Source organism: Sinocyclocheilus anshuiensis, unplaced genomic scaffold, assembly GCF_001515605.1.
Source record: "Sinocyclocheilus anshuiensis isolate Anshui unplaced genomic scaffold, SAMN03320099.WGS_v1.1 scaffold1597, whole genome shotgun sequence".
Classification (NCBI taxonomy): Eukaryota; Metazoa; Chordata; class Actinopteri; order Cypriniformes; family Cyprinidae; genus Sinocyclocheilus; species Sinocyclocheilus anshuiensis.
Window position 1 is genome coordinate 61487 of NW_015536587.1, and position 17021 is coordinate 78507.

The 17021-nt window shown below is 34.6% G+C and overlaps 1 protein-coding gene across 10 annotated transcripts in view; it reads right to left on the minus strand.

Moving 5' to 3' along the window:
- bnip2 (BCL2 interacting protein 2) overlaps window positions 1-7326 on the minus strand; it is a 17881-nt gene extending 10555 nt beyond the window's left edge. For 8 of the 10 annotated variants that reach the window (XM_016505702.1, XM_016505727.1, XM_016505736.1 and 5 more), the window contains exons 1-4: window positions 6964-7326; window positions 6487-6879; window positions 1414-1509; window positions 370-443 (exon numbers count right to left, since the gene is read on the minus strand). In XM_016505702.1, coding sequence (XP_016361188.1) covers window positions 370-443; window positions 1414-1509; window positions 6487-6839 — 523 coding nt within the window. In that variant the 5' untranslated portion in view covers window positions 6840-6879; window positions 6964-7326. The other 2 variants (XM_016505693.1, XM_016505744.1) reach the window with 2 other exon arrangements.
- Window positions 7327-17021: the final 9695 nt, after the last annotated feature.

Genomic DNA, 17021 nt, shown 5'->3' on the forward strand with positions numbered 1-17021 from the left:
TCCATTAATGTATGGTTTGTTAGGATAGGACAATATCTGGCTAAAATATAAAACTAAAATCTGGAATCTAAGGGTGCAAAAAAATCTAAATATTGAGAAAATCGCCTTTAAATTTGTCCAAATGAAGTTCTTAGCAATGCATATTACTAATCATAAATTTTGTTTTAATATATTTACAGTAGGAAATTTACAAAATATCTTCATAGAACATGATCTTTACTTAATATCCTAATGATTTTTGGCATAAAAGAAAAATCTATAATTTTGACCCATACAATGTATTTTTGGCTATTGCTACAAATATACCCAAGCGACTTAAGACTGGTTTTGTGGTCCAGGGTCACATATTTGAGTATCATTACTGCTTACCAGGTGCTCCTTCACCAGAAGAGCCGGTGAAAAGCTCCTCATCAGGTTGAATATCTTCCTCTTCTGGCAGTGGCCTGGCAACCCAAATAAAACACATTCAAACTTTCTGTAATATAATTTACAAATCTGCTATCATTTAAACCAGATCTTTAAAAAAAAAATCCAACATCAATCAACCTACTCCATTAAAATGTGGTCACAACACCACAAATGCAAGTTCGCTATTTTACAACTATTTTGAACGTGGCTCATCCTATTGAAATCGAAAATGTATAACTCTTTTGATTCTTTTGGTTTTCACTTGTTTATTTTATATTAAGCAGCTATTTTTGCTCTGATGCCAGACTTATTCTTTTGTTATGAATAACCTTACAATTTTGAAAAAAAATTATATTATTTTTCCCCTGCTATGAATAAAATGAACATTAAAAATGATATTTGTTTAGAGTGTAGACACTCATTAATTTCTAAACTAAAAAAGAATTAAAAAATTATATTATTTTTCCCCTGCTATGAATTAAATAAACATTAAAAAGGATATTTAGTTTCTAACTTCTAATATTTATTTTAGCTTCACTCTTTAATTTCTAAACTAAAAAAGAAGAAAAAAAGATGGCATACCTTTCATTTGTTAATTGTATAATCTGCAATAACTATCCACTTTTTACTTTAATACATTTATTTATAATATGTTAATATAATATATTATATTAAAATCATTCTATTAAGCTAATTTGCTGCTCAAGAGATTTCTTAATATCATTGTTGAAAACAGTTGTGATGAAAATTCCAGTGTTTTTCAGGAATTTTGGATGGATAGAACAGCATTTATTTGAAACTTGAAATTTGCAACAATGTAAAAGTCTCTAATTTCACTTTTTATAAATGTAATGTGTCCTTGCTAAATAAAACTATTAATTTATTTCAGACCCCAAAAATCTTTCTGACCCCAAACTTGAATGCTATTGTATGAATAATAAAAAAAAAAAAAAAACATTTTGGTCATGTCGCCCACTACTACCACACACACATACAACATCCTACCTTGGGAAGTCCTCATCTTGCCACTCCTCCTTTAGCTCCACCCCTTCCATTCTCAGCCGCGCCTCTGTGGTAGCAACCGACTCCTGGTGCTCAAAACTGAAAGCAATTCAAAAAAATGAATTCACCTATTAACCAACTGTTTTGGTTTTAAAACAAATCTAGTTCATAGCATGTTATTCACTCACTAAAAACATCCGAGTTAAAAGAGTCCAGAGGTCCAAATCCGATACTGGCTGATAGTCATTCATCACAGAGCTACAACTGTTGTAGTTACGGAGAAATGACTGCAAAGAGCGTCGAACTGCCTAATAAGACCACTGCACATTAAGACGCGGTGTATCACATCTTACGACAGAAAAATCCATTTGGCCCTCTTTGGTGCGTTAAATCTCCAACAAAGGCATGTAAACTCCTGAGGACTTCATATACAATGATTTCTGTTACATACGAGATAAGCTCTTTTACAAATGGAAGTCGGCGATAGAGTTTCACCTTCTTTGGGGAAAGATCTGGGTGGTGACTCTGGAAAGGCCTGAAATTCTTGGAGTGTGCTCAAAGTTCAGTGTTTTCGCCGTAAAGAACAAGCCTGCTCTTATTTCTTGGAAGCAGATTAGGATGCCATTTTTGATAGAACTAAAGTCATTTCACAGCAAGATCATTGGTTGGGGCGGGACGCTCCTCAAGACCACAGACTGAATTTAAAAAATAATACTAAACATTAGATTCAGCGTTTGAATATATTTATAATTTAGACAGTAACAAAAGAGCACAAAGCTCAGAAAAACAATATTCATCCTAATGAGCGGTGTTCAGACTGGAATACTAGCATACTGCTTAGTGTGCAAAAATTGTGAAACAGTATGCAGTACGCAATTTCATACATTAGTAGGCCAGTTATCTCCTCAAAAGAAAAAATAGTAACATCTTCATTTTCTATGCTGTTTTCAAAACTTTCACCACAATTTGGTATGTCTCTAAATAGTTTAAAAGCTTTGTTTGGGTGATTTTGCAATACACATTACATTTATTTTCATTCATTTTTTATTTCAGTTTTAGTCATTTTAATACTTAAACTATATTCCAGTTAGCTGCCAAGACAACATTTCTAATTTTCTAAAGTTTTTCATCTAATATTTATAGTTTATTTTTATTTATAAAAATAGTAGCATTTTACATGCATTACGTATCATGAACTAACAATACAATTTATTAATCTATGTTAATGATAATAAAAAAAATCATGTTCATTTATGTTAATGTTTTAACTTGGAATGTTAAAAAAGAATTAATGTATGTAGATTTAACCTACATCAATAAATGTTGTTCATTAGCTAACGCAATAGCTAACGTGAAATAACATACAACTTAAATGTATAACTTATGTAACAACTTATAGAACCTTACTGAATAACAATACAAATTTTATCATTATGCAAAAAAAAAAAAAATCAGTATATATGTAAATGATCGTGAACACAGTCAAACACCCTGCATCGCATTCAATCAAGTTTCTAAGCAAAACTGGATTTCATAGCCTAAAAATATCTCTTATTCCCATCAACCTGTTATTTGTGTGTGTGTACAAGCTGTTATGTCTTCAAATTTTAATGAACGAGGAGTCATTCATCCACCAGCTGTTTAGTAATTTTAAAGAGAGGCTGGTGCTCAGATGTGAGACACTGGTTAACTGTGGACGGGAGCTAATTGCCATGCCATCCATGTGGTATCCGTCATACTCCTCCAGGGGGAAAGTCTGCCACTCTTTATGCCACCCTCCCTACAAGAGATCTGCAACAGTTCATGCTGTCGAGTCATGGGACGCAACACTGCATGCTTGCTCGTGTCACTTTGTTGACATTAAATTATTACATAAATTAACATGAAAGAAAATCTTTTGAATCCTTTGAAGATCTGTTTTTGTCCATACAATTAAAGTCAATGGGGTCCAAAACAACTTTGGACTCCACTGACTTTCACCGTATGAACAAAAACAACTTTGAATATCGTCTTTTGCATTCATGACATGAGGGTAGGCAAAATGACAATTTTCATTCTTAGGTGAACTATTTCTAAGATTTTGAAAGAGATTTTAAATAGAGGATTGATCAAACACTCAAATCAATCCTGTCATTATAAAGCAGAATCACAGACTTATAGACTGATTAATGTACTTAATAAAAGTGGCACACAGAGAATTATTTATAGAAACTATGTGTACACACCTGAGACTGAGTAGATGATTGAATAGACTGTCCACACCTAGAGACCGTTATGAATGTATCACCTGTATTTTGCATGCCACCACACCCTACAGTAAGAGACAATAACGGCACACAAACAAAAGGCACTTCACGAATAGGGTGTCAAATAAAGTCGGAAACTCAAAAATAAAATGTTTTCTTTTTAAACAAATGTTCCTAACCTTCAGAAATGTCAGATTTATTTTCTATTCATTTTATATGGGGTTTTCAGTGTTAGCACCTTTTTGCATTTGTCTAATGATAATAATAATAATAATTTACTAGCAATAATCATTAAATAGTACAATTAAACTGAAAAAAAAATACAGATAAAAACGTTTTATTTTTGTATTATTTGTATAATATTATAACATTTATTAACATTTTAAATTAGCTTGTATTTTTATATTTTAATTTTAAAGTTGTGTTATGTGCTTTTGTCACTTTCATTAGTTTTTTTTTTACATTTCTATTTAGCTTTAATTTATTTTTAGTTTTAGTCATTTTTTTTTTATCTTCTCATTATTTTCGGTTAGTTGTCAAGAACACATTTCTCATTTTCGTTTAAGTTTTTTTAGTTCAAGTTTCCCATCTAACATTTTTTAGTGTTAGTAACAATAACTTAGCAGAACTTTTACTAATAAATGCTTTTTCTTACAATAACTTTAGTAACAGAGTTGAATGGTTCAATCTGACGAATGAAATCAAAACTACATGCAAAAATTGAGAAAATATTATTTAAGATACTATTTACTTGTCATCCCGTAGAAAATGTCCAAATGATTTCATTTCCAGTGTGTCAAAATTAAGGAACGTTACTTTTTAACAGGAGAAAAATGACACAGTAACAGGGTGGAGTACAAAATGTGGGGCACTAACTAAATATGGCAGTCATAAAAAAATAAATAGAATGAATAGAATATCAATTCAACAGATTAGATCAAAACAATTACATTGTTGTGTGATTTTAATTGTTGAATACAGTAAAGAAGTGGAAGACCTCTGAGGAAGAATGGGCCAAAATCAACGGTATGAAGCTAAAAACATCTTAATGATGAATTTTGTTTCTTACAAACACGCAGCTCTCCACTTCACAAGATGTTAACTGATGGACTGGAGTCGTGTGGATTACTTTTTTGTTTTTTTATCAGCTGTTTGGACTCTCATTCTGACGGCACCCATTCACTGCAGAGGATCCATTGGTGAGCAACATGCAAAAATTGAGAAAATATTATTTAAGATACTATTTACTTGTCATCCCGTAGAAAATGTCCAAATGATTTCATTTCCGGTGTGTCAAAATTAAGGAACGTTACTTTTTAACAGGAGAAAAATGACACAGTAACAGGGTGGAGTACAAAATGTGGGGCACTAACTAAATATGGCAGTCATAAAAAAATAAATAGAATGAATAGAATATCAATTCAACAGATTAGATCAAAACAATTACATTGTTGTGTGATTTTAATTGTTGAATACAGTAAAGAAGTGGAAGACCTCTGAGGAAGAATGGGCCAAAATCAACGGTATGAAGCTAAAAACATCTTAATGATGAATTTTGTTTCTTACAAACACGCAGCTCTCCACTTCACAAGATGTTAACTGATGGACTGGAGTCGTGTGGATTACTTTTTTGTTTTTTTATCAGCTGTTTGGACTCTCATTCTGACGGCACCCATTCACTGCAGAGGATCCATTGGTGAGCAAGTGATGTAATGCTACATTTCTCCAAATCTGTTTCCATGAAGAAACAAACTCATCTACATCTTGGACAGCCTGAGGGCGAATACATTTTCAGCAAATGTTCATTTTTGCCTGAACTATTCCTTTAAGGAAAGACACAAACATTTGATGTATTTAGTTGTTTTTCTTGCTGTTAATTTCATGCTAAATAATAGTTTACCAAACTTATAGTTCTCCCGACAAAACTCAACTAATGGCCAAAAATAGTCATGGGAAACCCAAGTGTAGCATATCATGGACTGTGCCAGTGACAGTCTTAAAACATAGTGTCCTGCCTACATAGACAGCATTTGTTTCGAGACACAGACAGTGTCCCCATTACCTTCCGTTGTGTTCAGCTGGTGAAGAGAGTGTTTGCGGCGCTCGCACAGGAGTTGAAGTCCTCACGCCTTGTTTTTGTCTATTGTCTGGAGCCGCTGCTGCCTGCGGCGGATCTCCTGGTCGGATCGCACTGCCTCCATTCGCCGGCGAATTCCCTGCTAAGGTGTCCTGAGGTGGTTCTTCCCCAGAATGAACCGATGATGATAACGATAATGCGCTACTTATATTGGGTATGAAGCTAAAAACATCTTAATGATGAATTTTGTTTCTTACAAACACGCAGCTCTCCGCTTCACAAGATGTTAACTGATGGACTGGAGTCGTGTGGATTACTTTTTTGTTTTTTTTTCAGCTGTTTGGACTCTCATTCTGACGGCACCCATTCACTGCAGAGGATCCATTGGTGAGCAAGTGATGTAATGCTACATTTCTCCAAATCTGTTTCCATGAAGAAACAAACTCATCTACATCTTGGACAGCCTGAGGGCGAATACATTTTCAGCAAATGTTCATTTTTGCCTGAACTATTCCTTTAAGGAAAGACACAAACATTTGATGTATTTAGTTGTTTTTCTTGCTGTTAATTTCATGCTAAATAATAGTTTACCAAACTTATAGTTCTCCCGACAAAACTCAACTAATGGCCAAAAATAGTCATGGGAAACCCAAGTGTAGCATATCATGGACTGTGCCAGTGACAGTCTTAAAACATAGTGTCCTGCCTACATAGACAGCATTTGTTTCGAGACACAGACAGTGTCCCCATTACCTTCCGTTGTGTTCAGCTGGTGAAGAGAGTGTTTGCGGCGCTCGCACAGGAGTTGAAGTCCTCACGCCTTGTTTTTGTCTATTGTCTGGAGCCGCTGCTGCCTGCGGCGGATCTCCTGGTCGGATCGCACTGCCTCCATTCGCCGGCGAATTCCCTGCTAAGGTGTCCTGAGGTGGTTCTTCCCCAGAATGAACCGATGATGATAACGATAATGCGCTACTTATATTTCTGTTTTCTCGCGTCTCAGATGTCCGGTTGTGTGTGTCTGATTCGGGATTACTTTTGCTGGCGTTCAGATCACTCGAGTCTCTCTGGTTTGAGACTTCTTCAGTCGCTATTACATCTGTGGCCATGATTATAACTTAACCGATCCGCAAAAGCGCAACAACAATCCTATGCACGGAAAACAACCCTTAATATTCAAACAATAACGACGTCACATAGTCTTTGATATCTCTGATTAATAGTAATACTTACAACAGATTGTGTTTAAATTACGAGCATTCATGTGTCTATCAAGTATGTTGCAAAACAATCTTGCCCTTTCAAGTAAACTCGCCGTTGAGTGTGTGTTTAGTGGGCCAGCAGTGCGCAGTCAGTCCCTCTTCCTCTCCCGCTTCCTTCCTGCAGCACAACTGCTGTCAGTTTAACGCGTATAACGACACGAAATGCGTGGAAATAGCATTTAAACCCGTCGATAGCGGCCTAGAGGGCAGGTTTAACAGCTGACAGACTCCACAGACCCATCTCATCTGTTGCTTTAACCGGCCGTCATTCTTCTTTTGGAAGTCTCGACTCTCTGGTAAACTGCGCTGAAGTCTGACTCAATAACACGCACAACTTCCTGTCATAATGTTGCTCTAATTCAAAATAAAAGTCTGCCGGTTTCTTTCTTAAAAGTCACGCATGGCTGTAAAAGGAGTACCTAATCTGTGATTTAATGCCAGGTTAATAGTAAAAGTGCATTAACAAGAACGTATTTATTCTAGTTAATTTAAACAACAACAACAACAAAAAAATACATTTTCATTACTTGAAATAAAATAAATGTTAACTGAAATAAAATAAAATATAGTAACTTCAACATTTATTTCAGCTAGTTGACAGGGCAACATTTCTCATTTTCATTTAGTTTATCTTGATGTTCTAGAATAACTAAAACTAAAACTGAAATTAAAACGAAGAAAAGCTATACAGACATTTTAAAACAATAAAAACGACAAAAACACAAACTTACCAGAACTTTAACTACAATTAAAGTTAATTAAGTAATCACATAGTTGTGACGTCAATTCCATCACAGTTTTTTCAATAGTGAACTTTACCAACGACAAAAGCGTCCGTGAAGAGCTTACAATTAAATATGAGACGTGGTGTGCGAAGAAATTCAAGGTACATATCACATTTAGACAGAATATTTATTCCATTTTGTCAAATTATGGAAGGAAGTGTGAAACTTACATTTAATTATGTGCATTAGCTAGTCATGAACTTAGCCTTAGCAAGACTTTCCTTAAAAGAACTCTAAGGAGAATATATATTCAATAAATTGAGATGTAATTGAAATGACAACGGTGGATGGATTTTGTTGTTGTTGTTGTTGTTCCGAAAAATGGCAGTGACTTAATTCCTCTGTGATGAATGTGTCCACTGTTGAATATTGTTAGCAGACAAAATAAATAGTTAGTTTTTTTTTTTTTTTTTAAGATCTCAGGGCGAAAATTGTCCATAGTTAAGGAAACACCAATGTACGCAACCGACAGTAGATGTATGATTCTGACCTAACTAGTCAAATGAATAGATGTAATAACATAAGGCTGTCAAGTATTGATCTATACACTAGGTGGCGACAGAACACTATATTAGATGAGCTCTTTCAGTAATTAATCTCTGAATAGAAGAACCTTCCTAATAATTGAAGATTAATGATTCAGTGTCAAGAATGAAATCACAATGAATATTTTTTTAGATTAATGTTTTTATACTCCAAAATATGGTAGAACATGGAAGTTAATTTTTTCCCCACAAATTAATTTTTATAAGACTGTATTTACTTGATTACTACTTGATTTTGATTACTTCAATACACATGATTATAATAAGTCATTGATGTTTTAGTGATGCAGAATGCAAATCTGAGATGTCTAAAGCAGAGACGTTTTCATGCCAGTCTGTGGTTTTCAACAACATAGACTTTAGTCAAGAATGAAGATAGATAGATAGATAGATAGATAGATAGATAGATAGATAGATGATTTTAGGTGATTTTAATAACAATGCTAACTTAATGCAATGCATATAATTATAACATAATATGAAACATCTAAAATGTTGATTGCTTGCTTAAACACATTTCCAATCCTAAAAAAGGCAGCATAAAAAAGAGACAGTTATACATAATAAAACAAGCAGTTCTTCAGGCTGTGTTGCTGTAGGCTTAAATTTTAACACACTAGTTTAAAAATGCTGTCTGTATATTTAGAGAGAGAAATAAACATCTCTAAAATGATTTTGAGATGTCAAAATGTTTGATGTTAAAATATTCTGCAATTCATTTTTTCAAAATATCAAATAAAAACCACTGAAATGTGCATTTTCAGAATGAGCAATTATGAGCAAACACCTACAAATATAATTACAATTACAAAGACTTTTATTATAAACTATAATTATGTAAATAATTTATTAATCATTATAAATGGCACAGGGCTATAAATATTTTTAGTTTTCTTTTTTCTTTTCTTCTTTTTTTAAACAATTAGATAAAACAATCAATATTCCCCCAGGAAGGGATTCATTTAATGATGAAGTCCATGATTTATTGGTCTTGTCTTATTATCAAATGAGGTTACTTCATACTGCATGATGAGAATGAGCAATTAGTGTATGCAAATGAGAGAGGACTCTGAGCTTTCACTAATTTTGTGACAGAACAAAGAAAATGTACAGAGCTTACAGGTTTGTGACTGCATACCACTAAAATCTAAAATGCAAAATAGACACAATGTAAAATACAGAGATATTTTCAGAAGTTGCACTGATTTTACCATGGTTTATCCGGATATGGACGCACTGTGCCTGATAGCTTCTGGCTATAGGAGACTGATAATGTGACTGATAATATGAACTGCTCCGTAATACCACAGATATCTGCGATGTGTGCTCAGGATCATTGAGTATAATCACTAATTAGCATACTGCTATTTGCTCTGTCTGATCGAACGGCCTCATTAAGTAACAGATAATCCCACAATATTCAAAGTTTACAGTACCTTTTTGTTTCTGCTTGCCGAGATGTTTGCCGATGGCTCCGTTCAGGCGTTATACACAAATAAAGACCAGATGCTGACTTTGATGTGAGAATTTGTGCACAAAATGTGCATATCTCCACTATGAAAATGACGGTTAGTCATTGGACTTCTCATTAACTAGAGTAAATTTGCTTAATAACTCATTAAATAGGTTGTTTTATACTTTTCCTCTTTTCTAATTATCAAATGTTTGTTGTCTGGTTGATAATAAAAATGTCTATTTTCTCCATACAGATGGACTGAGGTATTTGTGCCTTCTTACAGATGGTGTGACAAGAGTAAAAAACTTTACAGCGACTAAAAGGAAGAATAAAATATTGATTTGCCTGTATGCAAATGAGCTAAAATACACTCGTTCCTCAGAAATAACCTCCTCAAACATTTGGAATCCTGTGTGTGATCAGGAGTGTGTTCAACGGGATTTGATTCGGTTGACCTCCGGGCTGCGTAGCTGATTCGCTTTCTCTCCGTCGGTGTTGTGAATGTTTCAAACGCAACCTTTCTTTTTCCTGAGTCGGGGCGCGAGATGTTTGATGTTTTCCTCTTGTGGAGCGCGACGAGATGAAGTGAGTTCTACATTTATGAGGACATAACAAGGAAGCTATTGCGCAAACATATTTCCCTGCTTCGGCTGGCATGAAAGAGCCACTCAGTTGGATTTCAGAAAAGATAATTGCCTAAATGTTTACAAGTTAGCGAGAGTTTAAAACGGCTGCACTAACAAAGCATCATTCAAGATGACCGCATAGAACGGTAACAAAATTGGTGTAATAGCCTACCAAGAGGCTAAACCCATCTAAGCGCTGATATTGCTGGATTGAGCATCCAATTTCCACAAGTGGGGCAGTGGGAAGTATTTAGGCTAGTTGAAGTACACGTCTTAATGAGAAAAGACAAAAAAGAATTCATGTGCATGATTTATGCAGTCTGTTTCTAGGAGCACATGCATAATTATTTATGATTGCTGAGCCCGAGAAAGACGCGTAGAGAAAGAGAAACAGGTAAAAAATTCAAAAGCAGAAGAAGTTAAATGAATATTTAAGGGGACGATGAAATATTTAGGGGAAACAAATTAGAAAAACATTTAAAACAGCATGATAAATAATAGTGGGAGTTGTCGGGTGGGCTGCCACGAGGCCTTAAACATCCGGGTGGTGTCTGATCCCAGCCTCGCAATTTGTTTTCCATATGCCGGTCGTTATGGGGGCACGGTCAGTATGCGTGGGCTGGCACGTTGCAGGGAAATATAAGCTTAAGCTTTTTGTTCAGAGCGGTTGGATGGATGCCATGGGCTAGTCACGATTTAATGTGTCGACTGGTCTGGTACAAGTGGAGGGCAGGACGCTGGCATTGACGAGAGGGAGAGATGATGGTTTATGCCAGAGGACCGGCCTCCAGCTAGGACAAATAAAAACCAGGAAGAGTTCAGGATTCAATGAACTTGTTAATATTGTTGTTTACAGGAGCACATTTGAACTGACATTATTTCCAGATAAGAGACCAAATTTAAGCAAAATCAGTGTAAGAAATAGAATTCACATTTATTGGTAAAGTTTCAAGCCCCGGATTTTGCTTTGAGAACTGCTTATCAATATTGTTATAATCAAACTTTGGTATTAGTATTATATTTTAATATTACAATAAATATAGATCAAATCATAAGCAAAGGTATTAACATGATGCAGGCTGAATTGGGAATTGTTGAAAACAACACACAGAAACATTTTCATCCCTTTTATGTTTTTTTTTTTTTTTTAAGTTTATAAGCATATTTATTTTCCTACTCTGCATGATTATATGATTTAGCATTGATTTTCTCCAGGACAGGCCTGTGACCCTATTTTGGGTTGCGAACGACTGTTATATACACTGAAAATTGGTGTATAATTAAAGAATGTTTAATTTTAATTAATTAAATAATTTTGACTCATAAATCACTAGCAAATTTCACAATTACAAGAAACAGCAAATAACACATTGAAAATACAATATATTTAACATAAAATATACAATATTGAGAGTAGTCCAATTGGAATGGAATAGAGTAGATGGAATCTGGCAGCAGTAATATTTAAATAACAAGTTAATTTAGTGCAGTTCAGTTCAATTTGGGCTAAACGGACCATTTCTAGTATTAAATAAATGTACAATAAATGTATACCATTTTCCGTATATCACAAATAAACATTTTCGGTAACACTTCCATTTGTTCCATTTGTAAACATTAGTTAACTACATAAGTTAACATAAACTAACAATGAAAAAAACTTCTAAAGCATTTATTAATCTAAGTTAATGTTGATTCCAACATTTACTAAAGCATTATTAAAATCAAAAGTTGTATATTTTAATGTTATTTAATGGACCTGAGCTAACATTGACTAACAGTTGTATTTTTATTAACTAACGTTAAAAAAGATGAATAAATGCTGTAATAAATGTATTGCTCATTGTTAGTTATGTTAGTTAATTCATTAAATATAGTTAACAAATGGAACCTTATTGTAAAGTGTTACCATATGTTCTTATTCTTTTAACTCAGAGATTGTTGTGGCACCATATTATATTTCCTAAAATAAGATATTGGCTTGGCAATCACATTTTAGAGATCTATAAATGTTTTTATGTTGACTTTCATTCTATTTGAAAAGAGTTCAATGTGATCATTCAAAGTACATCATTCGTATAGCTGTTTTTGAGTTTTTATTTTCTTGCAACACTCATTGGCCTCTTGTTTAATTTCCATTTTTCCAGATCTGAAAATAATTAAATCAGCAAACAAATAATTAATAGAGTCAATGAGAACAATTAGTTCAAAGACGCCTTTGAGAATTGGCCATGCATAGTGAATTGGTTAATTATCATACTACAAAATAATTGAGTGGAGGAGCTCTCTGCGTGTGTGATTCTGCTTGTGTGTGCTTATTGACTTCTTCTATGCAGCTTTTTTGTCATTTCTGAAGCTCCATCTAGTCCCCATTCACTTTCATTATATAGAAAAGAGCAGCGTGAACAGTTGTCACAACATCTCCATTTGTGTTCCACGGAAGAAAATAAAAAAATTCGGAACAAAATGAACGTGAGTAAATAATGATTAAATCATTATTTATTTATTTTTTTTTCTCTATTCATGATGGCGCCGCAAATGGCAGCCAGGACGCTGAGCTCCGCGATTCTTCTATTTGTTCATTTTCAGTTGAAATATCCCTAAAAATGTCTTCTTTCTTTGTTTCCGATGGACATTTATTGGCATTCCAGAAGCTGAAAATAATTTTAATGGCTCTCTATTACAGGTCATCATCCTCAAAACCTAGATTGATTTTTTATTTACACTAATCATTGCATGTAACTGTCCTGCACTGGCCCTTGACAAAAGTAATGCAATGACACCCATGTTAAACTCTATTATAACATGTACTGAAGGTTGTGACACTAATCTCAGTGACCTACACGGCCCATACATCAGAGCGTGTCTATCTGCTGACAGCGTGCTGTATCTAGGGGCCCGTGCTGCCGGTGGGGCTACGAGGCAGAGCGATCGGTGCCATCGCTATAACCCTGTCCGCAGTCGAAGATCATTACCCCCGTGACTGATGTGCGGGGCAGTCCGGAGTGAGCGCGTTTATTTCCCTATGCTGGGGTGGGCGTCTCGCCCCCATGAGGAGGACAGCCCTTCACGTTTTGTTAGCGTTGTCATGGTTCTCGTGTAAAATCGGGGCCCTCTTGCACACTTACAGCTCGGCTTATTCTCCATCCTTGTTTCAGGAATCATCCATCTGTGGATGCTGGACTTGATTTTAAGAAAGAACAGATATGCTGTCGTTATTTTGATTCAGTATATAAAATTCTAGCTGTTAATTTTAAGTTGGCTTGTCATTATTGCGAAATTAATTTTGTTATAATGACCAGCTGACTGTACATTATGCTTATCATGAATGACAAGAAGTATTGGTTTTACTTTAAAAAGATATGCGAGAAATTATATACATATATATACAGTGGTGTGAAAAAGTGTTGGCCCCCTTCCTGATTTCTTATTTTTTTGCATGTTTGTCACACTTTAATGTTTCAGATCATCAAACAAATTTAAATATTAGTAAAAGATAACACAAGTGAACACAACATGCAGTTTTTAAATGAAGGTTTTTATTATTAAGGGAAAACAAAATCCAAAACTACATGGCCCTGTGTGAAAAAGTGTTTGCCCCCTAAAGTATTTGATATATTATATTAAAAGTAATAGCAATTATCGCATTTTGTATGTAGTTTAAAAATTAGATTTTTTTTTTAAATGATATGAAGCGTTATGCGAAATTAGAAAAAAACATATGTTCAGTTTATGGCAAATGTGCTGTGCATTTATGTTTTTATTGGTTATGAAGTGAGTTAAGCTAATGAACTTTAATGAGTTTTATAACGAAATTTAATGAATAAAAATTCTCATTACAGAATCAAAATAGCACTAATACATGCCATCTTTATAAAAAATATAGCTACATTTATTACACTTAATATTATAAACTATAATATTAACTGTAAGATTAAACTGTTCTGACTGTAAATTAATTGCTAGGTGTTTATTTTATTATGTTAAGAGTCACATTCTGTGCTGTTCTACGGTGGCTGCCGAGGATCAAATGACTCACATCCCAGATTGTTCCTTTTACCATAGCACTGAATCTTATAGTAATTTACAGCCCAGGCTGGATATAAACCTTAAGCCAGATTTTACTACTAAGGTGAAGTGTGGCATTGCATGTTACAGTGTAGTATTTTCAGACAAGCTCATAAAGCAGAAAAATAGTAGTGTTTGCATCTTAAAGACGGCTGCAGACGGCCCAGATATAGATGACCAGGCTTCACTTTTACAAAACTAACGACCAGAGCAGACCACTTCAGCTTTGCCGTCCAAAATCTTCATTGCACACATTCAGCTTTTTATAAATGCACTCTTTAATTCTTCCATTTATGGCTCCGTAATTAAAATCTCTAGCCCTGTGACCCGAGGGATCATTGAATGAGTGATAATGAATGGGATCAGGGCAGAAGCCTAGGAAGGATGGCACCTTGCCACATCTTCAAGGTTAAACTGATAGTGTATGGTCAGCATGGAGAACAATGGACTGTGTCTTGTACCTTATAAAGCAATAAATGATTGTTTCTAGTATTACAATAAGTGCCATTAAAATAGATGGGGCAGTAAAGATATAACAACTAGCATTTCATCTAAAAGCATAAATTTGTGGTTATAAAAACTTTCTTAAAAGTTCTTAAATAACAGTCTGCATTAAATCATTACACCAGTATATGGTCGAATCGATTCATTGAATCATTCGGTTCAAAACCTCTGATTCATTCTGGAACAAAGCGAGTGACTGTATTATGAATGAACCATTGAATCATTCATTTAACCAATTAGTTTAAAAGTACTGATTCTTGGAGGAATGAAACACCGCTATTGAGAAGCATTGGCAAATGTGGCTTTGCTTGGAACTATTTTTATTATCAGGGCAAAATATAAAAATTTCTGAGAAAAACTGTGAGTTACTTGATATTAGCTTCACTTAAGCGTTGAATGAAAGCAGTATCAATCGCAATTGTATTGATATTTAGTATTAATTATTTGATTGTTTAATTCAGTTCACCACGTCAAATCTATTCTATAAAAGCTTGTTTCCACCACAGGGTCAAAAATTAATAAATAAAAAGTAATAGCGACATTTTATCTTCCGATTCAGACTTTTTTCTTACAGTTATAACTTTATATCTCACAGTTTCGACTTTTTTTTTTTTTTTAGAATTGTGAGATGTCAACTCAGAATTTTGAGGGGAAAAAAAGTCAGAATTCTGAGTTTATATCTCACAATTCTATGTTTTCTCTCAGAATTGCAAGAATAAAAGTTCGGATTGTGGGATTAAAAAATCACAATTACTTTTTTAAAATCGTAAAATTGACTCGCTGATTAAATGTTTACTGATTCAAATGCTCTCCTTTTTCTCTCTTTTGAACACACCAACACAATCCTCTTTGACAGTTATCGTCAATGGAATATTACCCTCATAATATTGATTCATCATAAATTGTAGTTATTTTAAGAGCTTGACATGGCAAATGCAAAGTGAAATTAAATATAAATATGAATATAAATACACAGGAATTGAACAAAGTCCCTATGAACAAGATCTGGGGAAAAAACAAGAAAAAAAGCACCATTTGTTCCAATCCATCTCAGCGGTTTGTCTGTCAGTCAGAAACACAACTCGGACGTGCGAGCTGGCAGTGCCTCCCGTTTGATGTTTCCTTGCTTTGACTTCAAAATTCTCAGGATATAAGCACAAGCTCTGTTTGAGCTGTGTGGAAAAGGCCTATTGACAACCGCTGATCTATTCAGCAGGGGACGGAATTTGATGGTGTTGCAGCTAAACTTATAATTGCGTTCGCTATCATAAATGTTTAACCGATTACCGGCGAATAAACAACACCGGCGAATCTACATCGTTATCCTGCTTTTCCTGTCCCATAAAGAATTTAGCATCTCCCTCACAACCAACCCGACAACTACAAAAATACTTCCTTCTCGCTTTCTTTAAAAGAAAAAAAAGAAGAGAAATATGAAATATTTTCTCTGTGGTTACTGAGACCTCTGTATTTCAAGTGATACTGACCTAAAAAGGTTGATCAAAGCCTGTTGGAACTCCGCAGCCTGCAGCGAGCAATAAATTGGACCATTCGATGTTTTTGCACCGACAAATTATTCTCCTGAGTCCTAACATTCTTGGTTGCAACTCAATTAGCTGGAGACAGATGTAGCAAGTATTCAACATTTAATGTTTAATAGATTTTTCAATATTTTAACATTCCTAGCCCTAGTTAGAATGGAAATGCTCCATTTCATGAAAATAATAACTATTTGCTTATAATTCCCACATAAACGGCGAGTTTGCGCGGTGTACGTGACAGCATCCTATCTGCCCGAGACGCTTCTCGCTCTGTTTAAATCCCCGCAGGCTATTCTGTCGTGCTGAAGTGGCTCACAGCATCTCTCCTTTCATGTGGCTGTTAAAAGACAATATTTCTCCTTTTTTTGTGGAGGATAGACTTTCTCCAGACACCATTCCTCCTGCTTTAGGCACAGATGATCTGGGGAAAAAAAGAAAATTTGACTGAAAGATGGATGGAACAAACCGTACGACCTCTGAATAGTCACATATTAACTTTCACGT